This window comes from Chenopodium album, chromosome 18, assembly GCF_948465745.1.
Source record: "Chenopodium album chromosome 18, dcCheAlbu1.1, whole genome shotgun sequence".
NCBI lineage: Eukaryota > Viridiplantae > Streptophyta > Magnoliopsida > Caryophyllales > Amaranthaceae > Chenopodium > Chenopodium album.
In genome coordinates this window covers 24,339,340-24,366,547 of record NC_137851.1, presented here as the reverse complement: position 1 = coordinate 24,366,547, position 27,208 = coordinate 24,339,340, and the positions used below count along the sequence as shown (strand labels likewise).

Genomic DNA, 27,208 nt, shown 5'->3' with positions numbered 1-27,208 from the left:
TGAATATGTTTGACTTTCTTTGATTAAAATGGCTTTGTTGAATGCAAGTGAATTCCATTTGCTTCAAAAAGCTTTGTTTGGATGTGTTTGACTTTCATTTGATTCAAATAGCTTTGTTGAATGCATTTGACTTTCATTTGCTTCAAAAAGCATTGTTTGAATGTGTTTGACTTTCATTTGCTTCAAAAAGCTTTGTTTGAATGTGTTTCAATTAATTTGATTCAAATAGATTTGTTGATTACATTTGACTTTCATTTGCTTCAAAAAGCTTTGTTTGAATGTGTTTGACTTTCATTTGATTCAAATTGCTTTGTTAAATGCTTTTGACTTTCATTTTATTTAAAAAGCTTTGTTTGAATGTGTTTGACTTTCATTTGAATAATATAGCTTTGTTAAATGCATTACACTTTCATTTGAGTGAAAAACCTTTGTCTTATTGTGTTTGACTTTCATTTGATTTAAATAGCTTTGTTGAATGCATTTCACTTTCATTTAAGTCAACAAGCTTTGTTTGAATGTGTTTGAATTTCATTTGATTCAAATAACTTTGTTGAATGCATTTGACTTTCATTTGCTTCAAAAAGCTTTGTTTTAATGTGTTTGACTTTTACTTGATTGAATGGCTTTGTTGAATGCATTTGACTTTTATTTGCTACAAAAAGCTTTGTTTGAATGTGTTTGACTTTCATTTGATTCAAATAGCTTTGTTGAATGCATTTGACTTTCATTTACTTCAAAAAGCTTTGTTTAAATGTGTTAGACTTTCATTTGATTTCAAAACCTTTGTTTAAAAGTGTTTGAATTCATTTGATTTAAATAGCTTTGTTGAATGCATTTGACTCTCATTTGATTCAAAAAGTTTTGTTTGAATGCGTTTGAGTTTTCACTTGATTCAATAGCTTTGTTGAATGCATTTGACTTTCATTTGAGTCAAAAAGCTTTGGAAAAATGTGTTTGACTCTAATCCGATTCAAATAGCTTTATTGAATGCATTTGACTTTCATTTGCTTCAAAAAGCTTTGTTTGAATGTATTTGACTTTCATTTGATTCAAATAGCTTTGTGGAATGCATTTGACTTTCATTTGCTTCAAAAATCTTTGTTTCAATGTGTTTGACTTTCATTTGATTCAAATAGCTTTGTGGAATGCATTTGACTTTAATTTGCTTCAAAAACCTTTGTTTGAATGTGTTTGACTTTCATTTGATTCAAATAGCTTTGTTGAATGCATTTGACTTTCATTTGCTTTAAAAAGCTTTGTTTGACAGTTTTTGACTTTCATTTGATTCAAATAGCTTTGTGAATTGCATTTGACTTTCATTTGCTTCAAATAGCTTTGTTTGAATGTGTTTGACTTTCATTCGATTCAAATAGCTTTGTTAAATGCATTTCACTTTCATTTGAGTGAAAAAGCTTTGTTTGAATGTGTTTGACTTTCATTTGATTCAAATACCTTTGTTGAATGCATTAGACTTTCATTTGCTTCAAAAAGCTTTGTTTTATTGTGTTTGACTTTCATTTGATTCAAATAGCTTTGTAGAATGCATTTAACTTTCATTTGGGTGAAAAAGCTTTGTTTGAATGTATTTGACTTTCATTTGATTCAATCAGCTTTGTTGGATGCAATTGACTTTCATTTACTTCAAAAAGCTTTGGTTGAATGTGTTTGACTTTCATTTGATTCAAATAGCTTTTTATAATGCATTTGAATTTCATTTGCTTCAAAAAGCATTGTTTGAATGTATTTGACTTTCATTTGAGTCAAATACCTTTGTGGAATGCATTTAACTTTCATTTGCTTTAAAAAGCTTTGTTTCAATGTGTTTGACTTTCATTCGATTCAAATAGCTTTGTGGAATGCATTTGACTTTAATTTGCTTCAAAAAGCTTTGTTTGAATGTGTTTGACTTTCATTTGATTCAAATAGCTTTGTTGAATGCATTGGACTTTCATTTGCTTTAAAAAGCTTTGTTTGAATAGTTGGACTTTCATTTGATTCAAATAGCTTTGTTGAATGCATTTAACTTTCATTTGCTTAAAAAAGGTTTGTTTGAATGTGTTTGATTTTCATTTGATTGAAATAGCTTTGTGGAATGCATTTGACTTTCATTTGCTTCAAAAAGCTTTGTTTGAATGTGTTTGACTTTTATTTGATTCAAATATCTTTGTTAAACGCATTTGACTTTCATTTGCTTCAAAAAGCTTTGTTTCTCTGTTTTTTACTTTCATTTGCTTCAAAAAGCTTTGTTTGATAGTTTTTGACTTTCATTTGATTCAAATAGCTTTGTGGATTGCATTTGACTTTCATTTGCTTCAAATAGCTTTGTTTGAATGTGTTTGATTTTCATTCGATTCAAATAGCTTTGTTGAATGCATTTCACTTTCATTTGAGTCAAAAAGCTTTGTTTGAATGTGTTTGACTTTCAATTGATTCAAATACCTTTGTTGAATGCATTTGACTTTCATTTACTTCAAAAAGCTTTGTTTTATTAAGTTTGACTTTCATTTGATTCAAATAGCTTTGTAGAATGCATTTGACTTTCATTTGAGTCAAAAAGCTTTGTTTGAATGTGTTTGACTTTCATTTGATTCAAATAGCTTTGTTGAATGCAATTGACTTTCATTTACTTCAAAAAGCTTTGGTTGAATGTGTTTGACTTTCATTTGATTCAAATAGCTTTTTATAATGCATTTGAATTTCATTAGCTTCTAAAAGCTTTGTTTCAATGTGTTTGACTATCATTTGATTCAAATAGCTTTGTGGAATGCATTTGACTTTCCTTTGCTTCAAATAGCTTTGTTTGAATGTGTTTGACTTTCATTTGAGTCATGTAGCTTTGTTGAATGTGTTATGCTTTCATTTGCTTCAGAATGCTTTGTTTCAATGTGTTTGACTGTCATTTGATTCAAATAGCTTTGTGGAATGCATTTGACTTTAATTTGCTCCAAAAAGCTTTGTTTGAATGTGTTTTACTTTCAGTTGATTCAAATAGCTTTGTTAAATTCATTTGACTGTCATTTGCTTCAAAAACCTTTGTTTGAATGTTTTTGCTTTTCATTTGATTCACATAGATTTGTTGAATGCATTTGACTTTCATCGGCCTAAAATAGGTTTGTTTAAATGTGTTTGACTTTCATTTGATTCAAATAGCTTTGTGGAATGCAATTGAATTTCGTTTGCTTCAAAAAGCTTTGTTTGAATGTGTTTGACTTTGATCTGATTCAAATAGCTTTGTTAAATGCATTTGACTCTCATTTGCTTTAAAGAGCTTTGTTTGACTGTTTTTTACTTTCATTTGATTCAAATAGCTTTGTGGATTGCATTTGACTTTCTTTTACTTCAAACAGCTTTGTTGAAAGCATTTGACTTTGATTTGTTGAATTTATTTGACTTTCACTTGCTTTAAAAAGCTTTGTTTGAATGTGTTTGACTTTCATTTGATTCAAATAGCTTTGTGGAATGCATTTGACTTTCATTTGCTTCAAATTGCTTTGTTTGAATGTGTTTGACTTTCATTTAATTTAAAAACCTTTGTTTGAATCTGTTTGAATACATTTGATTCAAATAGCTTTGTTGAATGCATTTGAGTTTCATTTGATTCAAAAAGCTTTGTTAGAATGTGTTTGACATTCATTTGATTCAAATAGCTTTGTTAAATGCATTTGACGTTCATTTGCTTAAATAAGCTTTGTTTAAATGTGTTTGACTTTCATTTGATTGAAAGGATTTGTTGAATTCATTTCAGTTTCATTTGCTATAAAAATCTTTGTTTGAATGTATTTGACTTTCATTTGATTCAATTAACTTTGTTGAATGCAATTGACTTTTATTTGCTTCAAAATGCTTTGTTTGAATGTGTTTGAATTTCATTTCACTCAAATAGCTTTGTTGAATGTATTTGACTTTCATTTGCTTGAAAATGCTTTGTTTCAATGTGTTTGACTTTCTTTTGATTTAAATATCTTTGTTTGAATGTGTTTGAATTCATTTGATTCAAATAGCTTTGTTGAATGCATTAGACTTTCATTTGAGTCAAAAAGCTTTGTTTGAATGTGTTTAACTTTCTTTTAATTCAAATAGCTTTGTTGAATGCATTTGACTTTAATTTCCTTCAAAAACTTTTGTTTGAATGTGTTTGACTTTCTTTTGATTGAAATGGCTATGTTAAATGCATTTGACTTTCATTTGCTTCAAAACGCTTTGTTTGAACGTGTTTGACTTTCATTTGAATCAAATAGGTTTGTTAAATGCATTTGACTTTCATTTGCTTCAAAAAGATTTATTTGAATGTGTTTGACTTTCATTTGATTCAGATAGCTATGTTGAATGCATTTGACTTTCGTTTGCTTCAAAAAGCTTTGTTTGAATGTGTTTCACTTTCATTTCATTCAAATAGCTTTTGAATGCATTTGCATTTCATTTGCTTTAAAAAGCTTTTATTGAATGTGTTTTACTTTCATTTGATTTAAATAGCTTTGTTAAATGCATTTGACTTTCATTTGAGTCAAAAATGTTTGTTAGAATGTGTTTGACTCTCATTTGACTCAAAACAGCTTTGTTTGAATGTATGTGACTCTCATTTGATTCAAATAGCTTTGTTGAATGCATTTGACTTTCATTTGCTTTAAAAAGCTTTTTTTTGAATGTGTTTGTCTTTCATTTGATTCAAATAGCTTTGTTGAGTGCATTTGCCTTTCATTTGCTTCAAAAAGCTTTGTTTGAATATGTTTGACTTTCATTTGATTGAAATGGCTTTGTTGAATGCATTTGACTTTCATTTGCTTCAAAAAGCTTTGTTTGAATGTGTTTGACTTTCAATTGATTGAAATGGCTTTGTTGAATGCATTTGACTTTCATTTGCTTCAAAAAGCTTTGTTTGAATGCGTTTGACTTTCATTTGATTCCAATAGCTTTGTTGAATGCATTTGACTTTCATTTGCTACAAAATGCTTTGTTTAAATGTGATTGATATTCATTTAATTCAAATAGCTTTGTTGAATGCATTTGACTTTCATTTGTTTCAAAATGCTTTGTTTGAATGTGTTTGACTTTCTTTTGTTTTAAATACCTTTTGTTTTAATGTGTTTAAATTCATTTGATTTAAATAGCTTTGTTGAATGCATTTGACTTTCATTTGAGTCAAAAAGCTTTGTTTGAATGTGTTTGACTTTCTTTTAAGTCAAATAGCTTTGTTGAATGCATTTGACTTTTATTTGCTTTAAAAACCTTTGTTTAAATGTTTTTGACTTTCTTTTGATTGAAATGGCTTTGTTAAATGCATTTGACTTTCATTTGCTTCAAAAAGCTTTGTTTGAACGTGTTTGACTTTCATTTGATTCAAATAGTTTTGTTAAATGCATTTGACTTTCATTTGCTTCAAAAAGCTTTGTTTGAATGTGTTTGACTTTCATTTGATTCAAACAGATTTGTTGACTGTATTTAGCTTTCATTTGCATCAAAAAGCTTTATTTGAATGTGTTTTACTTTCAATTGTTTGAAATGGCTTTGTTGAATGCATTTGACTTTCATTTGCTTCAAAAAGCTTTGATAGAATGTGTTTGAATTTCATTTGATTCCAATAGCTTTGTTGAATGCATTTGACTTTCATTCGAGTCAAAAAGCTTTGGTTAAATGTGTTTAACTTTCTTCTAATTCAAATAGCATTTTTAAATGCATTTGACTTTCATTTGAGTCTAAAAGCTTTATTTGAATGTGTTTGACTTTCATTTAATTCATAAAGATTTCTTGAACGCATTTGACTTACATTTGCATCAAAAAGCTTTAATTGAATGTCTTTGACTTTCATTTGATTTAAATAGGTATGCTGAATACATTTGACTTTCATTTGATACAAAAAGCATTGTTTAAATGTATTTCACTTTCATTTGATTTAAATAGCTATGTTGAATGCATTTAACTTTCATTTGATTCAAAAAGCTTTGTTGAAATGTGTTTGACTTTCATTTGATTGAAATGGCTTTATTGAATGCATTTGACTTTCATTTGCTTCATAAAGCTTTGTTTGAATGTGTTTGACTTTCATTTGATTCAAACAGCTTTGTTGAATGCATTTGACTTTCATATGCTTCAAAAAGCTTTAATTGAATGTATTTGACTTTCATTTGATTCAAATAGCTTTGTTGAATGCATTTGACTTTCTTTTGAGTCAAAAAGCTTTATTTGAATGTGCTTGACTTTCATTTAATTTAAAAAGCTTTCTTGAATGCATTTGACTTTCATTTGCTTCAAAAAGCTTTAATTGAATGTCTTTGACTTTATTTGATTTAAATAGCTTTGTTGAATGCATCTGACTTTCATTTGATTAAAAAAGCATTGTTTAAATGTATTTGACTTTCATTTGATTGAAATGGCTTTGTTGAATGCATTTGACTTTCACTTGCTTCAAAAAGCTTTGTTTGAATGTGTTTGACTTTCATTTGATTCCAATTGCATTGTTGAATGCATTTGACTCTCATTTGAGTCCAAAAGCTTTGTTTGAATGTGTTTGACATTCTTTTAATTCAAATAGCTTTGTTGAATGCATTTGACTTTCATTTGATACAAAAAGCTTTATTTGAATGTGTTTGAGTTTCATTTGATTTAAATACGCTTTGTTGAATGCATTTGATTTTCATTTGATTCAAAAAGCATTGTTTAAAAGTATTAGACTTTCAGTTGATTTAAATAGCTTTGTTAAATGCATTTGACTATCATTTGATTCAAAAAGCTTTAATTGAATGGTTTGACTTTCATTTGATTTAAATAGCTTTGTTGAATGCATTTGACGTTCATTTGATTCAAAAACCTTTGTCTAAATGTATTTGACTTTCATTTGATTGAAATGGCTTTGTTTAATACATTTGACTTTCATTTGAGTCAAAAAGCTTTGTTGAATGCATTTGACTTTCTTTTTATTTAAATACCTTTGTTTAAATGTGAATGAATTCATTTGATTCAAATAGCTTTGTTGAATGCATTTGACTTTCATTTGAGTCAAAAAACTTTGTTTGAATGTGTTTGACTTTCATTAGATTTAAATAGCTTTGTTGAATGCATTTGACTTTCATTTGATTCAAAAAGCTTTGTTTAAATGTGTTTGACTTTCATTTAATTCAAACAGCTTTGTCTAATGCATTTGACTTTCATTTGATATAAAAAGCTTTATTTGAATGTGTTTGACTTTCATTTGATTCAAATACCTTTATTGAATGCATTTGACGGTCATTTACTTCAAAAAGCTTTAATTGAATGTGTTTGACTTTCGTTGGATTTAAATAGCTTTGTTGAATACATTTAACTTTCATTTGCTTCAAAAAGCTTTAATGGAATGTGTTTGACCTCCATTAGATTTAAACAGCTTTGTTGAATGCTTTTGACTTTCATTTGATTCAAAAAGCTTTGTTTAAATGTGTTTCTTTTGATTGAAATGGCTTTGCTGAATGCATTTGACTTTCATTTGTTTCAAAAAGCTTTGTTTGAATATGTTTGACTTTCATTTGATTCAAACAGCTTTGTTGAATGCATTTTATTTTCATTTGCTTCAAAAAGCTTTGTTTGAATGTGTTTGACATTCAATTGATTGAAATGGCTTTGTTGAATGCATTTGTATTTCATTTGTTTCAAAAAGCTTTGTTTAAATGTGTTTGACATTCATTTGATTCTAATAGCTTTGTTGAATGCATTTGACTTTCATTTGATTCAAAAAGCTTTGTTTGAAAGTGTTTGACTTTCATTTGATTCAAAAAGCTTTGTTGAATGCATTTGAATTTCATTTGCTTCAAAAAGCTTTGTTTGAATATGTTTGAATTTGATTTGATTCAAATAGCTTTGTTGAATGCATTGACTTTCATTTGAGTCAAAAAGCTTTGTTTGAATGTGTTTGACTATCATTTGTTTCAAATAGCTTTGTTGAATGCATTTGACTTTCATTTACTTCAAAAGCCGTTATTTGAATGTGTTTGACTTTCATTTGATTTAAATAACTTTATTAAATGCATTTGACATTCATTTGAAACAAAAAGCTTTGTTTGAATGAGTTTGACATTTATTTGATTCAAATAGCTTTGTTTAATACATTTGACTTTCATTTGCTACAAAAAGCTTTGTTTGAATGTGTTTGACTTTCAATTGATTGAAATGGCTTTGTTGAATGCATTTGACTTTCATTTGCTTCAAAAAGCATTGTTTAAATGTATTTGACTTTCATTTGATTCCAATAGCTTTGTTGAATGCATTTGACTTTCATTTGATTCAAAAAGCTTTTTTTGAAAGTGTTTGACTTTCATTTGATTCAAACAGCTTTGTTGAATGCATTTGACTTTCATTTGCTTCAAAAACTTTGTTTGAATGTGTTTGACTTTGATTTGATTCAAATAGCTTTGTTGAATGCATTGACTTTCATTTGAGTCAAAAAGCTTTATTTGAATGTGTTTCACTATCATTTGTTTCAAATAGCTTTGTTGAATGCATTTCTCTTTTATTTGCTGCAAAATGCTTTGTTTGAATGTGTTTGACTTTCATTTGATTCAAATAGCTGTGTTGAATGCATTTGACTTTCATTTCATTTCAATAGCTTTGTTGAATGCATTTGACTTTCATTTGCTTCAAAAAGCTTTAATTGAATGTGTTTGACTTTTGATTTGGGTAAAAATACCCTAGGCCAGTTGGCCCAATCAGAGTCCGCCACGTGTCACTGAAAGGGGCGCCACCTTGGACCTCTCAGAGAACGACACATGGAAGACGGATAAAAGGACCTGGGATTGGCGGCTTTCAGGCCCAAATCCCGAGGTCTGCAAAAGCTGCGTGAATATTCCATAGGGCACGAAACCCTAGGGAGTGCACGTTTTTCGAGAAGCCTATAAATAGGAGATGACCTCCTCATTTATGGCTACGTGAAACTTCTGGACATTCAATACGTTATACGTACACAAAGAACCCTGTACACTCCTTCCGAGGAATATTCAGTGATTACTAATCATTGTCAGAACTGTCGCTCTCAAGAGAACAGTACACCCGAGCTCGGAATCCGAGTAGATATCCTTTACATTCCGCACCTTATTCTTCGGACTTAGACTAACTTAAGCTTCGGAGACGGACCACCGACCATTCGGTGTTCCGTTGTTTTGCAGGTACAGGCATCCAAGCGAGCATCCAGTCTTAGTGTTGTAACTCTCCCAAGGGACTCAAAAAACCCCGAAACATTTGGCGCCGTCTGTGGGGAGAGTACCTCTAAGATGGCCTCTTTGGAAACTGTACCAATTTCTGTAACCAATCGGCCTCCGGAAACCAATCGGCCACCGGAGACCAAACAGCCACCAGAGACCAATCGGTCCCTGGACGAAGTATTGGTCCAGTCGGACCATGATTCAGGTGACGACGGTGATGTTGAAACCTATACTGCCAGAGATGGGTCCCTCATCTCCAGGCGCATCCGAAGCAAGGAAAAGCGGGAGCGCCCTCACTTTCAGAATGCTCCGAGCAAACCAGCCGGACATTCAAAGAAGCCGTCTGATTCTACCCATGCGGAAGGGTCAGACCCAGTAACCAGAGACGAGCTCATGAAGCTTGTGAGCACTCTCCGTGGTGAGATAAAACAACTCACCAACAGGAAGTCGGCTACTCCTGCCAAGGAGCAGTCGGCCAAGAAGTCAGCCTAGACGGGCAAGCACAAATCGATCAGGGACCGACAGCCGACTCCTCATCCCAAGGACACGGCTCGGCCTCAGTTTGACCTTTCAAGACTCCGTTTCCCAGAAACGGTTGCAAGAAAAGCCATTCGGCATGTTCAGCCGAATGGTAACAAGAAAAAATTCTCTGATGCTCGACATTACATCGAGCAGAAGAGGAATGAGCTTTCAGAGTCGGCCTCAACGTCGACTTATCACGACAGCTCCCAGCATACCTCGTTGAGGTATTCACAATCTGTGCATGAGACTCCAATAAGCAACCCCCTGGTTCAAGTTGGACCTCATGTCATCCAGCCGGCTCAGTACATGGCTCAGCCATTGTACCAAACGCCTACTCAACCTTACATCCAGCCTGCTTTCTTTGGAGGACAGGCGGCATGCGGCTATCAGCCCATGGACTGGCAGCTTAGGCTGCAGCACCTTGGAGACCAACCCTCTGCTTTCTCTAAGGAAATAACCGACGCCGAACAGCCGGCCAAGGTTAAAAATGTGTTGGTAGGAACCTATGATGGGACCACCAACCCCGAAGACCACCTGCTACCATACACCCACCTCATGTATTTACAAGGGCTGGATGATGCCGCATGGTGTCGCTGCTTTCCAGCCACCCTGAAGGGCATAGCCCAGCAGTGGTTCGGCAACTTGCCGACTGGTTGCATCAATAGCTTCAAGACGCTTGCGTTCTTGTTTGCTTCCAACTTCTCTATGAACATCCCTGCCAAGAAAACAAGCCTTGATCTTGGCAATGTATAGCAGGGAGATAGAGAAGGCTTGCGTTCTTACGTCAGGCGGTTCAATCTGGTACGAATCCAGATCCATGGGCTATCTGACGAGGTCGCCTTCACAGACTTTTTCAAGGGTCTGAAGGACGGTTCTACTTTCAAGTATGAACTCGTCCGAAAACAAATCTTCACTCTGCAGGGAGCGCTGCGAGAGGCGGAAGCCTATATACAGGCGACCGAGCTCTGCTCCTCCAACAGGCAGTCGGACTCTAAGAAGTTCGACCGACAGAAGGAGAGTCGGCCTGCTCAGCCGGCTCCCAAGCCAGAAGAGAGCAAAAAGAAAAAGCAAGTCTGGGCCGTTGATAACTCTGATCAGCCGGCCCAGAAGAAGAAGAAAGAGTGGAAACCGTACGTCCCAAGGTACGAATTCCACAAGGACTGCTGCTCCATCTTGATGGAAATAAAGGACCGGCTAACTCTTGAGAAGCCGACTCCAATGAGAGGTTCCGTTGAAAATCGGAACAAAAATAAACATTGCCATTTCCATGAAGACATCGGCCATGACACCAATGACTGTTTCAGCCTCAAACGAGAGCTTGACCGTCTGGCTGACAAAGGACAGCTGAAGTCCTATGTGAAGTCCAAAGTGACTTCAAAGGCGAATCAGGGGCAGTCCAAAAAGAAGGCTCCCTAGTCGATTGTTAGTACCGACACCGATGAAGATCCGGTATATACCATAGCAGGCGGATTCGCCGGGGGTGGCCCGACCATTCGGGGCACCAAGGATCATCTGAAAAAGATGATCCATTCTGTTGAAGAGGGAGAGGCGGCAGCCACATCCGCCTTCCCCGAGGTCATCATCACCGAAAAGGACAGAGGCAAAGTCCGTCGGCCACATGATGACCCTGTGGTCATTGAATGTAAAGTGGCCAACCAACTGGTTGGTCGAATCTTGATCGACACAGGCAGCTCCTCTGACCTCATCAGCCTCAAATGCTTGTCCAATCTCAAGTACAAGCTAGACAGCATGATGGAGGTTTCTCACACCCTTGTAGGGTTTGGGGGAGGACTCGTGCACCCAGTTGGACGGATAGATTTTCCCATCCGGTTGGGGCAAAAGGGAAACGGTCGGCATATGACCATCCGTTTCCTCGTGGTTGAAGAGCTTACTGCCTACAACCTCATCTTTGGTCGACCCACTCTTAACGAGTGCAAGGCCGTCATCATTCCTGCCCTCATGCTCGTTAAGTATGAGAGGGATGATGGCACAGTCGGTTCCCTTAACGGGGACCAAAAAACAGCCCGGGAGTGCTATCTCTCGGATGTCAAGCCCGCGGTCGCTGCAACCTTCCGGGGCAAACAAACAGTCGACCTTGATGATAACAGGGAAGACCAAGCGGCCCCACCAGTTGAGAAAAAGAGAAAAGTTGATCAACTAGTGGTGGTAAAAAAAGAGAGGCAATAACAATCACTGACCGGGGAACGGCCGGATGATCTCCGTCCCCAGCCGACTGGTGAACACATTGATATCCCTCTGGACGACGCTCGGCCAGAGCGGACTGTTAAAGTAGGGACGGTTGCATTTGCTAAGCTAGGTGACAGTTTGCACCAGCTTCTGAAAGAATTCAAAGACATCTTTGCCTTTGAAGTGGAAGAGATGCCTGGCATAAGCCCGGATCTCGCTGTCCACAAACTCGCCGTGGATCCCAAAAAGAAGCCCATTCGGCAAAAGAAGAGAAATCACGGCGAAGAAAGAAGTCAGGCGGCAGCAGCTGAAGTTAAAAAGCTGCTGGACGCCAAGTTCATTCGGCCATGCAACTTCCCTGATTGGGTAGCTAACGTTGTGTTAGTAAAAAAGCCGAATGGTACTTGGCGGATGTGTGTTGACTACACCGACCTGAACAAGGCATGTCCGAAGGATAGTTATCCATTGCCAAAGATCGACAGTCTGGTCGATTCAACAGCCGGACATGCCCTGATGAGTTTTATGGACGCCTATTCAGGCTTCCACTAGATTCCCCTATGGAAAAAAGATCAAGAAAAGACGGCTTTTGTCACTGATCAGGGGTTGTTCTGTTATACCGTGATGCCGTTTGGTTTGAAGAATGCGCCTGCTACTTTCCAACGAATGATTAATACGGTCTTCATTAATCAGATTGGGAGGAATGTAGAAGCATACATTGATGACATGATAGTCAAATCCAAACTACAAGCGGATCACCTTGCTGATCTCCGAGAAACATTCGCCACACTCAGGCGGCACAAGGTCATGCGAAATCCAAAAAAGTGTGTCTTTGGTGTTGAGTCTGGGAAGTTTCTCGGATTCCTGATTGATCAAAGGGGAATAGAGGCCAATCCTAAGAAAATACAGGCAGTCATCGACATGCAGTCGCCCCGTACTGTGAAAGAGGTTCAAAAGCTTACAGGTTGTCTGGCGGCCTTGGGGAGATTCCTCAGTCGGTCAGGCGATAAGTGTCTCTACTTTTTCCAAGCAATCAGGAAGAAGACTAATTTTGAATGGGGTGGTGATGCAGAGGCGGCCTTTCAAAAGTTAAAAACTCATTTTCACTCTTTGCCGAGGCTTGTTAGCCCCTTGCCCAAAGAGACGCTCTTCATGTATCTGGCCGTCTCCGATCATGCCCTCAGCGCTGTTCTCTTAGCTGAAAGAGACGGCACTCAGCTCCCAGTCTATTTCATCAGCCATGTTCTCAGGAACGCTGAGCTTCGGTACCCCATGGTTGAAAAGTTTGGTCTCGCTCTCTACATGGCCATCAAGAAATTGAAACCTTACTTCTTGGCACATGCGGTAGTGGTCTATACTGACCAGCCGATCAAGCGGCCTCTGACAACCTTGGAGTCTTCTGGACGAATGCTCAAATGGGCGATTGAAATGCAAGGATTGGAAATCACTTACGAACCCAGGAAAGCAATAAAGGGGCAAGCATTCGCCGATTTTATTGTGGAAATGACAAGGCTGATTGCTCCGGATGATACTAGTCAGGTTTGGAAAGTGTATGTGGACGGGAGCTCCACTGCGAACGGCTGTGGTGCAGGGATTATCTGTCAGTCTCCTGAGGGGGATAAATTTGAATATGCACTACAGTTCAAGTTCCAGGTCTCTAATAATGAGGCCGAATATGAAGCCCTGCTTGCTGGCATTCGGTACTGTAAGGCAGCAGGGGCAAAGAAAATTGACGCCTGCTCAGACTCTCAATTGGTCGTACTCCAAGTCAATGGAACGTACGAGGCCACTCATCCGGCCATGATAAAATATTTGCAGGCGGTCAAGGCTGAAGTTGGGACACTTGAAGAATTTACTCTAAGTCAAGTGCCCAGGTCTTCCAACAATCAGGCGGATGCCCTGTCCAAACTGGCATCATCCGCCTCTTGTGAAACGCCTCGGTCAATCTTCTGGGAGGTCATGGAAAAAAGGAGTATCTCTGAGGAAGACCCCATTCACTACAAGAAAATAGAGTAAATTTTGACGCTTTAGCCTTGACGCTTTTGTAATGGGTCATAATTTTCCTCAATCCACGAATACATAATTTATATATTTTGACGTTTTTAAGAGCCAAAATACATTGTGACCCTCAAAAACGTCATTATAGTGAATAGAGTGAAACGTGTCACCCAACTATTATTAACATAACCCGCTGAAATTAAAATTTCACCCAAAATTAAAATTCTAATATCCCGGGGTAGTGGGATACTGTACCCACGTCGTCCTCACTATCAGGTCCAACATAACCACCGACCTTACTCGCTGCTCTGAATTTTGCCTAAAAACTTTGAATCTTCACAAAAAAAGTCCCTAATTCCTTGTTTTCGGTTAGCATATAATCATCTCAACCCACTTCTGACTTACCTCTTTATTTTTTTTTCTGTATATTTGAAGCGTATGATATGCAGATGTGAATTTCTGATTAAATTAATGCTCTTCATAATTTGCCAACAACGTTATCTTAATTGAGTTTTGGGGTTAATTTGTATTGTGACTTTGGATTCATCGTTGCTATTGTTTGTTGGAGAAAAATTATCAAGATTCAACCCAAAGATCTCGTAAGTTTTTTTTTTCCCCCCTCAATTTTTTTCTTTAATTATTATGTATGTTGATAGCTGCATGCATGATTATTATAATCTCCAATTATAGTTGAACAATTGGTTGAATTAACGAATTAATTGAGTGATTGAATTGGTTAATTATATTCTAACTCTTTTATTGGTAAAGAAATTCACACTTACAGGCTACACTTCGCTTTGTTCTTGTTTGCCACAATTCTCATTGTTTTGTTTGATTGGAAATAACGAAGTATTATTATTGCTTACTTATCCAAGGATCAGAACAAGCTAAGGTTGTTTTTTTAACGGATTATCACTCTATTTTCCCCCTTTTTCTTAGCATTTTTCCTCCTCTCTTGACTGAAATTTATTCTGTTTTGAAATTTAGAGTAAGGACTTTTCCTGCTGTTGATGTAGAAGTGTAAATGCTGAAGCTTTGATATTCAACTTGGTGGAAATATTACATGCCTAAATATTTTGTTGGCCTTGGAAGCTTTAAATCTTAAGGGCCTTTTAACAAATAAACAAATTACCTAACAATGCTTATTCTGTGGAAGCTAAGACTTATATAGTCTGAAAGGCTAGTATACATTTTATACAACAAAGAAATACATGATTCTAAACCCTATAATTGTTACTCGAATTATATTCTAACTTTTTTATTGGTAAAGAATTGGAAGTTCTATCCTATGTTATGGTGTGTGTTTGTCTTGATTAGTAGTGTCATAGTATTCTGTTAACTGCCAATTGCAATTTAGCTTTGTGACTGTAGTGCTGTTTGAGCCTGTGGACTGTTTGAGAATTTATATAGTGTTAGTGTGAACTCTCTGTCTAGTTTCCACGTGATCCATTGATAGGCCATATTGAGAATGAATTTTTATGTTATTTTGTAAGGAAAGGCTCATATCAATGTCTATGGTAATGCTTGTGCATCCCTCAAGACCCCATGTATATAATCGTCATCATAATTTTGTATCATTTATGACCAATTTAGAAGTGGTGTTGGGTGGTTACGAAAATTCGTGTAGAAAAACTCATTGCCTCAAGTTATTACAAACAAAATATGTCATTAGCGCTTCTTAAGGTGGTTTGAGTATCATGGTAAGATAATTTTTGTCCTCAATTTTAATGGTGTTTGAGTTTTGATACTTGAGCTACTGAAAAATCACTAGGCTTTTCATATATTGCTTTGCTCCTTTTTCGGTTTTGATGATTCTTAACCGTTTGCATTAGGTGTTAGTGTATTCTGAAGGCCTGACCTTGTAGGCTTGTACTCACTTGAGTTATTGGTTCTATTACTAAGAGCATTATGCCTGAGTTTTGGTAGGAAGGAATGTCGTAGTAAAATTTCATGTAAGACGGAGAAAGGACTTTATGTGGGGAAATGTTGTTTTGTTGCATTCCTTATGTTATGACTTGTGTTCAATCAGTCGTTTAATTAAATGTTTACATATACATTGCATTCAAACTTGAGATTATTTTTTTTAAATTGAAACAAAATGCACAACTACATTTAACCAGCAGATTTGTTGACCTCATTAACGCACAGGTCATCAGAGGAAAAGCTGTGGTACTTGAAGTGCAAAGAAGTGGAAAATCAAAAGCTAAAAAGCGCGCAGGAGAAACGGCTGCAAGAATTGGAGGTAAAATACATAAGCTTTGCCTAAATATAATATCGTTCTGGATGAAAATTTCGGTTGTGTATCTCTAAATGTCTATAGTTGGCTGTGAGTTTTGAGCTTAAGCTATTTCTAGATCCATAGTTACTGAATATTAATTTGATGATTCATAATAGGTGATGGTCTATTACCTTCTTCGGCTAAATGGGATTACTATAAAAATAGAGAGGGGGGATAAGCTGCTTGAGCAAGATGTAGTTTGAGGATGGATCTTGTGATGTCACCTATCTCTTTGTTTTATTAAAATTTCTGGCATGATAAGTATTTGTTTTCCCTACAACCTTTTTTTTAAAGACGGGAAAGGGAGCATAATATATATTAACCACAAATCAGATTACATCAAGCTCCGCCAAGGACAGGACCCCTTGCGGAAAGGAATTTACAAACAATTGCTCCACCCCATTTGAAGGAATATATCAGATAAATGTGCTATTGTATTACCCTTCCTTTTCTCATGATGGCAAGAAAAACTATCAAGATTGTCCCCCAAGCTACATATATCTTCCACAAGTAGATCAAAAACAGACCTCCCAAAGCACTTCAAATTAATTGCACCTGATAAATTATTAGCATCACATTCTAGTTCCACCTTTTGATAACCAAGAGTTAAGGCAAATTGTAACCCCAATATACCAGCGAAAGCTTCAGCAACCTCAATTGAACTTCTGCAGACTTCCTTACGCACCACCACTGTAAGAACACAATCTGCAGCATCCCTAAAAAATGCCCCTTACCCCACACCATTCTCCTCTAACATTGCAGCGTCAGTATTGATTTTTATAATACCAGCAGCATGAGGAAGTCAATAACTTCTAAAAATCATAGCTTTGGTAGCCGGAAGCCAGGAACAAAGCAAACTCTCGAATTATATTTTTTAAAATCGAGAACAAGTTTCACAAAACCCATAGCTCCTAGTACTTCATTACTTCAAGTCTCACCAAACACCACTGAATTGCGAAAAGCCTACGCAGCCCACACAAAAGCCACCTGAACCAGCATCTCATGTTTTTCAAATATATCAAATGCCTAGTAAATTCATTCAATGAGTATATTTGTAACAACTTCAAACTCTCCCAATTTGATTCCACTACTGATGTGTATTTTTCTATTGTTATCCCCCGTATAAACTTTGCATTTGAGTATTGAATTTGCATATTTGTTTTTGTTATCACTGTTTTGAATTGAAGTGTCTTTTGAGTTTTCTTTTCTCCTTTATTTTGTTTTTTGTTTTGTTTTTTTTTTTGGGGTTTTTTTTTGGTTTTTTTTTGGGTGTTTTTTTTTTGGTGTTTTTTTTTAATTTTTTTTTTTTGTCATTCGAACATAATTTGTTATATTATGTAATACATCATCTAATGTAGGGATATCGCCTGTATTTTTTTTTTTCAGCATTCATCCTTTTGGATTCTTTTGGTCACTGCTTGCTTAGTTTAGCAGACTCTTGAAGACAGCTATACCAAGGTATTACTCACATCTTATATGCTACTAGCTCAAGTTATGACGGTTTAGTTTGAGATCAAGCTTTAAGATTGTGATTATTGAGTAAGCATGCTGTAATTTTGTTTGTATGGTTTGTAATGACTTTTACAAAGCAACTTAGTGATTTATAACTTTTTGGTATCTTCAATAGTTCATCATCCTTGCTTTTGTTGATTTAATTATATATTTGTGGGTGATTTTTTTTTATTATTATATAGTGAGTTTTAAATAGTTTTCAATGAAAATTGCATCGATAGGTTATATTTCATATATTAAATCCTATACCTATAACTTTTATTCTTGTTGCATGGCTATAATGATTGACCTTTCCTCAGTTTTATGATTAGAACATATGAACTAAAAGTATGCTACCACAATCTGCTATGTTGTGTATTTTAGTTTGTGAAAAAATTGATATTTATTATGTGACGTATGTTTTAAAATTTTCTATTTTTTGGTATTAAATTATAGTTCCCTTATTAAAGTATTAATTATGTATAGATATGGATACAAGTTGGATAGAACTTCCACGATGCCACACTCAGTATGTCAAAGGTTGTATGCAATTCATTAACTTTGCTAAGGTAGCTCAGGTAGAAGGAAAGATTCGGTGTCCATGTAAGACATGTAAAGTGGATAAATGGCTTTGTGTAAATGATGTAGAAAGACATATCTTGTTTAATGGGTTTTATAAATCATATAAGAAATGGATTTTTCATGGTCAAGGGGATTTGCTTCAGCGTATGATTGGGTGTGATGGAGGGAGTACTAGCCAAGGATCCCCTCTAGATCAAACAAGGTTTGAAGGTCGAGATGATATGGGAGGCCTATTGAGATCTGCTTTTAGTTTTGAAAAACCCTCAAATGACCAAACCTTTGAACCACATGAAAATAATGAAAATAACAAGTATCTTGAAGAACCTGTCTTCTATGAAGAGGATATTGATTTAAAATTTTCAACAACGGAAGATGAAGCTAAGTATAAGAAATTACTTGATGTTTCTGATGAGAAATTGTATGACGGGTGTACTAAATATTCCAAACTATCTTTTCTTTTACACCTTTTTCACATAAAATGTATGAGCCATTGGTCTGCTGAATCCTTTAATATGCTACTCGAGCTTCTCATAGACGCATTTCCCTAAATTTTGGATTTCCCTTCGTCTTATTATCAAAGTAAGAGAATAATAAAAGACCTTGGCCTTGGGTATGAGAAGATTGATGCTTGTCCAAATAACTATATGTTGTATTGGGGTGATTTTTCAAAGGAAGACAAGTGTCATGTTTGTGGTACATCAAGATGGAAGAAAAATAAGGGTACAAATGATAATGTCAGAGATCAAGATAAGACTAATTCTAGGAGTGGTGAGCCAGCTAAGGTAATGCGTTACTTTCCTCTTATCCCTAGACTGAAGAGAATTTACATGTCCTCAAAAACAGCAGAAGATATGCGATGGCATTATACTCATAATGATAAATTGAATGATGTTGATAAGAAGATGTTAAGGCACCCTTCAGATGCATTAGCTTGGAAATCATTTGATCAACGTTATGAGGATTTTGCCTCAGATCCTCGTAGTGCTCGATTAGGACTTGCAAGTGATGGGTTTAATCCATATCGTTTGATGAACACGACTTATAGTACATGGCCTGTGGTGTTGATTCCCTATAATCTTCCACCGTGGTTATGTATGAAACCATCTTCACTCATGTTGTCTATTATCATTCCTGGTAAAACAAGTCCCGGAATTGACATCGATGTGTATTTGCAACCACTGGTCCATGAATTGAAATTGTTATGGAGTGGGGTTGATGCTTTTGATGCTTATGATGGAGAGAAATTTAAATTGCGAGCCGCTTTGCTTTGGACTATTAATGACTTTCCTGGTTATGCAATGCTCTCCGGTCTGAGCACCAAAGGCTATATGGCATGCCCTATATGCATTGATTCGACTCCTTCTAAAAAATTTGGGAGTAAGACTTGTTATTGTGGGTATCGAAAATGGCTTCCATCATGTCATCCATATAGATTTGAGAGTGACAGTTTTGACGGAAGCGAAGAGCATGGTGAAGCTCCACCTCGGCCTAGTGGGACTGAGATATTGGGGCTACAAGAAAACGTTGGGTATGTTTATGGGAAGGCATCAAAAAGAAAGAGAGGCAATGAGGGAAACAATGAAGAAGATGTTGTGATTGGTACCAAGAGAAGCATATTTTATGATTTGGAGTATTGGGAGCATAATTTGTTGAGGCATAATCTTGATGTAATGCACATAGAAAAAAATGTGTGTGACAATATTTTAAATACTCTCTTAAATACCGATAAAAGCAGAGATAAGAAGGATGATCGAGATGCCCTTCAAGGATGGGGCATAAAGCCACATCTTTGGGTTCAAGATAATCATATGCCTTCAACTTCTTATTCTATGTCTGTAGAGGAGAAAGAGAGGTTCTTAAAAGTTTTACAAAAACTCAGAGTCCCCGATGGCTATGGATCTAACCTTTCTAGATGTGTGAACATGAAGCAAAGAAGGTTGATTAACCTTAAGAGCCATGACAACCATGTGTTGATGCAAGACATCCTTCCCGTCGCATTAAGAGCTTCTAATGCAACAAAAGTAATTGATTTGCTTGCAAAATTGTCTTACTTTTTCAAGCAATTATGCTCCACTGCTATCGATCCCGACGATCTAGATGCTCTTCAAAAAGGAATTGTACTAACCCTTTGTGAGTTGGAAATGGAGTTTTTGCCTTCTTTTTTCACAATCATGGTTCATTTGCTAATTCACTTAGTGGAGGAGGTTAAACTTGGTGGACCAGTGCAGTATAGATGGATGTATCCCATTGAGAGGTTAGATTATTTAAATGTGACATATCTAAATTCATTTATGAAATCTATAAGTGTATTGTATTGTAATTATAATTTGACTTTTTGAAAAGGTACTTGGCCCATCTAAAGTCACATGTAGCTAATAAAGCCCAACCTGAAGGTTCAATTGCAGAAGGCTACCTTTTAGAGGAGACCATTAGGTTTTGTTCAAGATATCTTGAAGGTGTTAAGACTGTCTTTAACAAACCTAAACGAACTGATGATGATAGTCCCAATTCTGGAATGTACTTATGTAATTCTGGCGGTCGAGTAGTTGGGAAAGAGGTCAATTTTCGTCTAGATGACAAAAGCTTAAAACAAGCTCATCGCTATGTTTTACTGCATCATTCTGATGAAATTCAAGAACTTCTCGAGTAAGTAGCAAGTATTATTCTATTTTATGAGTAACAAATTATTATAATATATCATCATAATTTTTTTTCCTTTCTTTGAAGAGAATTTTTATATCTAAAGCGACAAACGAATACACATAACCCAATCACTGAAAGTGTTGAAAGTAATTGGATCATCAACGAGTTCGGAGAGTGGTTGCGAAGTCAGGTGATGTATCCTAATGTGTTCAATTTTCTTACAAATATAACAGATTGTTTTTGACTTTATATTCTATCATGATAGGTACACTCAATAGATGAAACCACCGAAGATGGGAAACTTAGAAAAATTCTGGCAGGTGGATTGAATTGTTATGGTAAAAAATGAAGGGCTTTATGATCAATGGGTATAAATTTCAGATCATGGACCGTGATAGCCGTTTGACAACCCAAAATTCTGGAATCATGGTTGAAGCTGATGGAGAAGCATACTATGGGAAAGTGAAGGATATATATGAATTGGACTATTATGGGACATACAAAGTTGTATTGTTTCATTGTGTTTGGGTAGATATACATAGGGGTGTTAAATCAGATCAAAATGGCTCTATATGTGTTAATTTCTCTAAACTGATGCATACAGGAAGAAATTTGCAAGATGATCCTTTTATTTTCTCATCTCAAGCAAAACAAGTTTTCTACATTGAGGATGAGATACGAAAAGGATGGTTTCATGTTGTAAAGACTAAGCCTAGAGACTTGTTTGATTTAGGGGATGAGTTACCCGAAGTAGATAACGACAATGAATGATTAGTTTCCTATTTTATTATTTAATTTGGATTTGTAATTGCTGAATTTAATTATGAGTTTATATTTGTCATTAATTAATGCTTCCTTTTGCTGAATTTATCCCTTTACTTTTTGTTAATTCTATTTGTGAATTACAATCAATTTTCTCATACCATTTGACAATTATAGTGGTTTTTCTTATGATTTGGGTTTTCTCTTAATTAACACTCTATTTTTTTTTCTTTCCTATCAATCTCATATATTCTCATTGTTCAGGTGTAGAACTTCCTGTCAAAAAGAGAGAGAACAAAGAGGTTGAATTAGGTAAATACTTTCCCCTTTTCAATATTTCCAACTTGTCAAGCTTACTTCATTGAAAAATTATATGCACTTGCTTGATAATTTTTACGTTAGATAAATAATCATAATGTAATCAATCATTTAATGAAACTTCTTTTTTACTGTTTACAGAATAACTGAAAATTTAATATTAGTAACCATCGGCAATAATTTGATAAACAGAAGGATTTGTAAGAAATTCCTGATTCTATTGCATATGGCATCACATGAAAGTATGAAACCATTGTTCAATTATGAGTCAGATAACTTAATAACGAAATTTGGTCTTAAATAACCTTTCAGATTTTTATAACTAGCCTGATTTCTAAATGCAGATATACATATTATCAAACTAATAGTATTTTGGATAAATTATTATTATTAATTAGCACTGAATAATAAGTACTAATTTTTTATTTTCTATTTAAAAGCTCTTGATGTGAATATCAACAACTAACATAGTAGCTGACTAGTTGTATTTGTTTCTGTTAATAGGTGTCTCAGAATGAGTTACAGAAGTAAAAGAACTGCTTTAACTCCTGGCGAGGCACAATTTTCTTCAAATAAGAAACCCACTTTGACATCCTTACAATCTAAGTCCAGCCATATTGCAGTGTCACAATCACACTTATCTGAGTCTTCTAACCCATCCACCCAATGGGGACCATTTAGCCCTCCGACACTTGGAAGATCACATACTTTTGGGCACATATCGCAACCAATCAAATCTTCTATCAATGCATCAAAACCCATATCTACATCATCTTCATCTGTAGCTGCATCAAAAACAGGTATGCCAACTATAATGCCATCAAACTCCCAACATAAGATATCATCAAGACCTCCTTTAACCCCATCACAACCTAGATCGTTTCCTATGTTACAATCTGTAACACCACAAACATCACAACTCCCTCATAAAGAAACACTACAGCCTCACAAAGGAACAACTCAACCTACTAAAGCATCAAAGCAACATCAAAAGGCTACAGAGCATCCAACTAATCCACCTTTTACTAGAGCTAAAACTGGTGCACTGCCCTCACAAGATACAACACAATTCCCTCACAAAGAAACAACTCAGCCGACTAAAGCGTCTAAGCAACCTCAAAAAGCTACAGAACATCCGAGTAAACAACCTTTTACTGGAGCTAAAACTGGTGCACTGCTTGTGGGAGCTACACAACAACCTATTGTCTGTCCTTTGACAGGAGATAAATCCCAATTAGAAAGAAGAGTTGTTTCACCCCTGGAAGCTATGCAACAAACTCAAAAGAAGCATCCTATGACGTCTTCCTTTTTTGGAGGTGAACCCTTGACACAACCTCAAATGAATACAACTGGTTCAGAGGAACTCCAAAAGGAGAGGTCTCATGCATATATTCATGCTGAAAGCAACAGAAGGTCAAATTTTGACTCTGACGAACCTGAATCTCAGTCAGAGAGTGAAGAAGAGTTCACTGAGTCAGGTGGAATGGACAGTGGTGTGAAAAGAACGAAATTTAGACGCCGAAGTATTGTGAAAAATTGGCCAGAGCATGTCAATTTTGATGAGGAAGAAGAGGTTGTGGCATTTGGTAAGTGTAAATGCATATGTAATATTATATGCTTCCTTTTTTCCCTTTTCGGTTTTCTCTTTTCTTTTTCCCACTCTTTGTTATTTGTATTGTTTTCCCCTTTCTCTTTATTTTTTGTCTTTCTTTTTTCAAGCCTTTTTTTTCCAGCTTTTGACATTAGCTACTAAAGTCAATTAGCCCCTAAGCTGTTGTAAGGATCCCACTTAACCCCTTGTCCTGTACTTATTAATTTGGCTGCTCTGTTAAAATATGTAGTTGCTCTATTGTTGCTACAATCATTGGTGAATCATGCTTCCGGATATATATATTTTTTTTATTGTTTAACACATACCTAATTTCATTGTTTTCAAAGATGTCGATGGAACACGACACCTTGTGAAGGGTTCTGTTCAGCCTCGAGATGTGTGGAATGATGCACCAGGATTTAAGTACTTCATCCAATTTAATGAATTCAACCAACCTCTTCACAAAGGTGGCTCCATCCTTGTGAGTTTCTTAGGAGACATTGCTAAACGAGAAGAATTTTGTCCTGTGGGAATTTTAAATTGGCATAAGTTGAGCTCGAATATGAGAGGCAATATTGTTAACCTTGTTCGGGTACGCCATTTAATCGTTCACTATGAATATTTAATCTTTCTTTCATTACTACACACCTATAATCTATTACATGCCTGACATATGCGATGGCTCTCTGATATATGACATATGATATAATTATGACTGCCACAATAATATCTCACATGTAGTATGACATGCTATAAGTTATATATGCTATATAGATTAATCTTAATGTAACTTTATTTGTACATTTACTTTAAGGCACATTTTCTATTACCCGAAGGAAAGGAAATGAGGAATGCTATTTTGAAGCGTATTGGCAAAGCATGGAAGAATCATAGATATGCATTGAAGAAGGATTATTTCGATCCTGTGGAAAAAACGCGTGAACAAAATTATGCTAGTATACCTGATGGAATCACAACTCAAAATTGGAGTTTTCTGGTTGATTATTGGCTTTCATCAGACGCCAAGGTTTGCATTCTGATTTTTACGGGAATTTTTTGTTTATAGATTAGCTTTGTATAACCTTTTTGTATCTTGTGAAGTTTTTATTAACATTTTGGTAGGAGATAATAAATGAACAGAGGCTAGCTTTCATCAGACCAACTCACTACCTAATCACACAAGCAGACTCGTTATATTGTGATTATAGTGGTTTTAGTGTGATGTAACTTTATTTCTATGTCATGCTAACCATGATTTTAATTAAACAGAAAATGTCTGAACTCGGAAAAGCTGCTCGTGCGTCGCAAGTTCTCGTGCTCAAGAGCGGTGCTAAAAGCTTTGCAAATCGCAGAGCTATTCTGGTATTATTATCCTTCATTTTATTTAGTCCTAATAACTGTATTTAGTTTTTTTTTCTGTTTGACTATCTTACAAGATTTGGAAGAAAATGTAACTTCGGTAATTTAAAAGACTTAAAATAGCAAAAGTTAAATGGCAGATATTTGTGTGTTTCTCACATTGCAGAAAAAATGAAAAGGAGATTTCAGTGAATTGGACTTTTTTAAAAGTGTTTATAGCGAAGGAGATGGAAGTTTCAAAGAGGGCACAACATCTCGTCAGTTTGTGGTATATATACCAATGAAAATTAGTTTAACCACTAATTTATTAGCTCTTTGCCAAGTCTTATAGTTTTCTTATCATGTAACAGGAGGATGCAATCAAGAAGGTGCAAGAAAGCTTTGATAGCTCCTCTTCTTCCATTCCCAAGGTTGATATTGAAAATGAAGTTTTCAATCAACTTATGTATCAAGGCCAAATCCCTAAGCGTCCTCTAAATTATGGCTTTAGTGTGAAGCAAAGCGACATCTTTGGAGTGGAAGGACATTTAAGGAAAGAAGGGTCTAACCATGTCAACAATAGAGATATGGAAGTGGAGAAGTTGAAGGTTGCACTGTTAGATATGAAGAAGCAAAATGAGGATCTTGCAGAACAAAATCAAATATTGGGAACAAAATTTGATGCAGTTGGTTCTATGATAGCACAGGTTTTAAAGGAAACACGCAGTGGAAATGTTTCATTACAAGTTATAGATAATGCAATACAACTGCTTGATTCTCATGTATGGATTAAACTATTTCTTTTTTCATCCACTTCCTTTTTTAAAAAATTTCCTTTCATTATCTGTAGCAAGATTAAAATTGCATGCATGAATAATGTAAGAGGAATTACTTAGAATTACATGCTGTGGAAATTATTCATTAAAATCAACTTTACTTGTCTTTAAATTCCCTTACAATATCCTTAATAAGAGTATTACTAGTTGAATTAAGCAACTCAAACCATGCTTGGTATATTGAAAGAGATAAGGGAGAGGCAAGTACATATCTTATTTTTGAAAAAAAAAAATGAAATCAATTACATGCATTACCAGTGAATGTTAAATTACAATAATCTTATTGTTGCCGGGTTGCTGTCTTGAGTTTGTTGTTTCCTAGTTGTTGTATTGATTTTGTTGTTGCCTAGCTGAAGAACCAATTGTGTATTTGAGCAATATTAACCACTTGATCCATAAGCACTGAAAAAGAATGTACCAGTTCTGGGAAAATCCTATCATTCCTGTCAAGCTTTTTTTTTTTTTTGAAAGGGATTATCATTCCTGTTAAGCTAAAGCACCCAAATATAGTAAAAAAAAAAAAAAAAGGCTACTGGTGGTCATTAGCCATTTATAACATCTAGTCATCTATAATTACTAGCCCAGCTGATGAACAAATTTTGTGTTTGAGATGTCATTTAGGACATTTACTGATGCTTACATAGAGATAATTAGAATTTTAATTAATATCAGGATAAACAGATGACTTAATGCTAGTCATAATTCTGACAAAACAATGATCCAAACTCTCTATACAACTCAGTACAAAAAACAATTAACTAAGCTTGAGTATAAGCTGCCACCGTGCCACAGTATTAACAAACATTAACATGTAGCAAGTAGCATTAATTAATCGGTACACTTTGATCATTCCTTGGGGTTGGGAATCTGTATAGACATAATAAAAGAAAGGTAAAAATGTGTTTGATTGATGTAATTAAACTCTATTTGGTTCAACTGTATTTGGTTGAAATTATATGATCTGAACTTAAGTCATCTAAGCTTATGTTATCATAAATAATTTTCAGAGTAGCATAGCTTCTATAGCTATATGTGAGTGTGTCAGAACTTGTTTTATCTAAATTAATTTAAACCTTCATTATCTGAACTAACTAGCACTTATTTTAACTTAGTTGAACTTAGAACATCTTTATTTATACGTATTGTCTGAAATAAAACAAACTAAAAAAAGAAATAAAAAAAAAAAACCTTAGAAATTCTCATGAAGCCCTCCAAATTAAAAGTAGTGCACATTAATGAACTTGGAAAGCAACTACTACAGTTGCATAGACCTCAAGGTTATTCAACAAGAAGTTGTAGAGCATGGGTTTGTGGGTACTGGTGGTAAAATCTGTAGGGTCTTGCTGTTTTGGTAATATTGATATGAAATCGTATGTAGAATTTGTTGTGAGCCTTCCCCTTTCCCTTGCTTTTGCTGCTACTTTATTTAGTGAACCTTTACTGCTGCCCTCGGTGGAGAAGTGTTGTCAGCCTTCCCCTTTCCCCTGCCTTCCCCTTTCCC

General features: G+C 35.2%; 3 protein-coding genes across 3 annotated transcripts; all 3 read left to right on the top strand.

Annotated features, from left to right (window-relative positions):
* Positions 1-14,103: 14,103 nt before the first annotated feature.
* LOC145591993 (uncharacterized) lies at positions 14,104-26,768 on the top strand. The gene is made up of 10 exons (XM_081648465.1): positions 14,104-14,467; positions 16,017-16,110; positions 17,533-17,604; positions 21,889-21,936; positions 22,447-23,528; positions 23,881-24,125; positions 24,348-24,560; positions 24,803-24,895; positions 25,243-25,653; positions 26,715-26,768. The coding sequence occupies exons 5-10, from the start codon at positions 22,457-22,459 to the stop codon at positions 26,766-26,768; spliced, it is 2,088 nt and encodes a 695-aa protein (XP_081504591.1). The 5' UTR covers positions 14,104-14,467; positions 16,017-16,110; positions 17,533-17,604; positions 21,889-21,936; positions 22,447-22,456.
* LOC145591994 (uncharacterized) lies at positions 18,126-20,343 on the top strand. Its single transcript, XM_081648466.1, has 3 exons — positions 18,126-18,637; positions 18,800-20,240; positions 20,317-20,343. Exons 1-3 carry the CDS (start codon positions 18,126-18,128, stop codon positions 20,341-20,343), a joined length of 1,980 nt encoding a protein of 659 aa, XP_081504592.1.
* Positions 20,369-21,833, top strand: LOC145590623 (uncharacterized). The gene is made up of 3 exons (XM_081647042.1): positions 20,369-20,473; positions 20,563-21,052; positions 21,128-21,833. The coding sequence occupies exons 1-2, from the start codon at positions 20,391-20,393 to the stop codon at positions 20,867-20,869; spliced, it is 390 nt and encodes a 129-aa protein (XP_081503168.1). The 5' UTR covers positions 20,369-20,390; the 3' UTR covers positions 20,870-21,052; positions 21,128-21,833.
* Positions 26,769-27,208: the final 440 nt, after the last annotated feature.

Coding starts and splice junctions, on each gene's coding strand:
- LOC145591994 (XM_081648466.1), top strand. CDS start 18,126: ATGGATACAAGTTGGATAGAACTTCCACGATGCCACACTCAGTATGTC. Junction 18,638..18,799: donor GATGTTTCTGATGAGAAATT/GTATGACGGGTG, acceptor TTATTATCAAAG/TAAGAGAATAATAAAAGACC. Junction 20,241..20,316: donor GAGCTTCTAATGCAACAAAA/GTAATTGATTTG, acceptor CCGACGATCTAG/ATGCTCTTCAAAAAGGAATT.
- LOC145591993 (XM_081648465.1), top strand. CDS start 22,457: ATGAGTTACAGAAGTAAAAGAACTGCTTTAACTCCTGGCGAGGCACAA. Junction 24,561..24,802: donor GGCTTTCATCAGACGCCAAG/GTTTGCATTCTG, acceptor TTAATTAAACAG/AAAATGTCTGAACTCGGAAA. Junction 25,654..26,714: donor TACAACTGCTTGATTCTCAT/GTATGGATTAAA, acceptor AATAATTTTCAG/AGTAGCATAGCTTCTATAGC.
- LOC145590623 (XM_081647042.1), top strand. CDS start 20,391: ATGGTTCATTTGCTAATTCACTTAGTGGAGGAGGTTAAACTTGGTGGA. Junction 20,474..20,562: donor TGGATGTATCCCATTGAGAG/GTTAGATTATTT, acceptor CTTTTTGAAAAG/GTACTTGGCCCATCTAAAGT.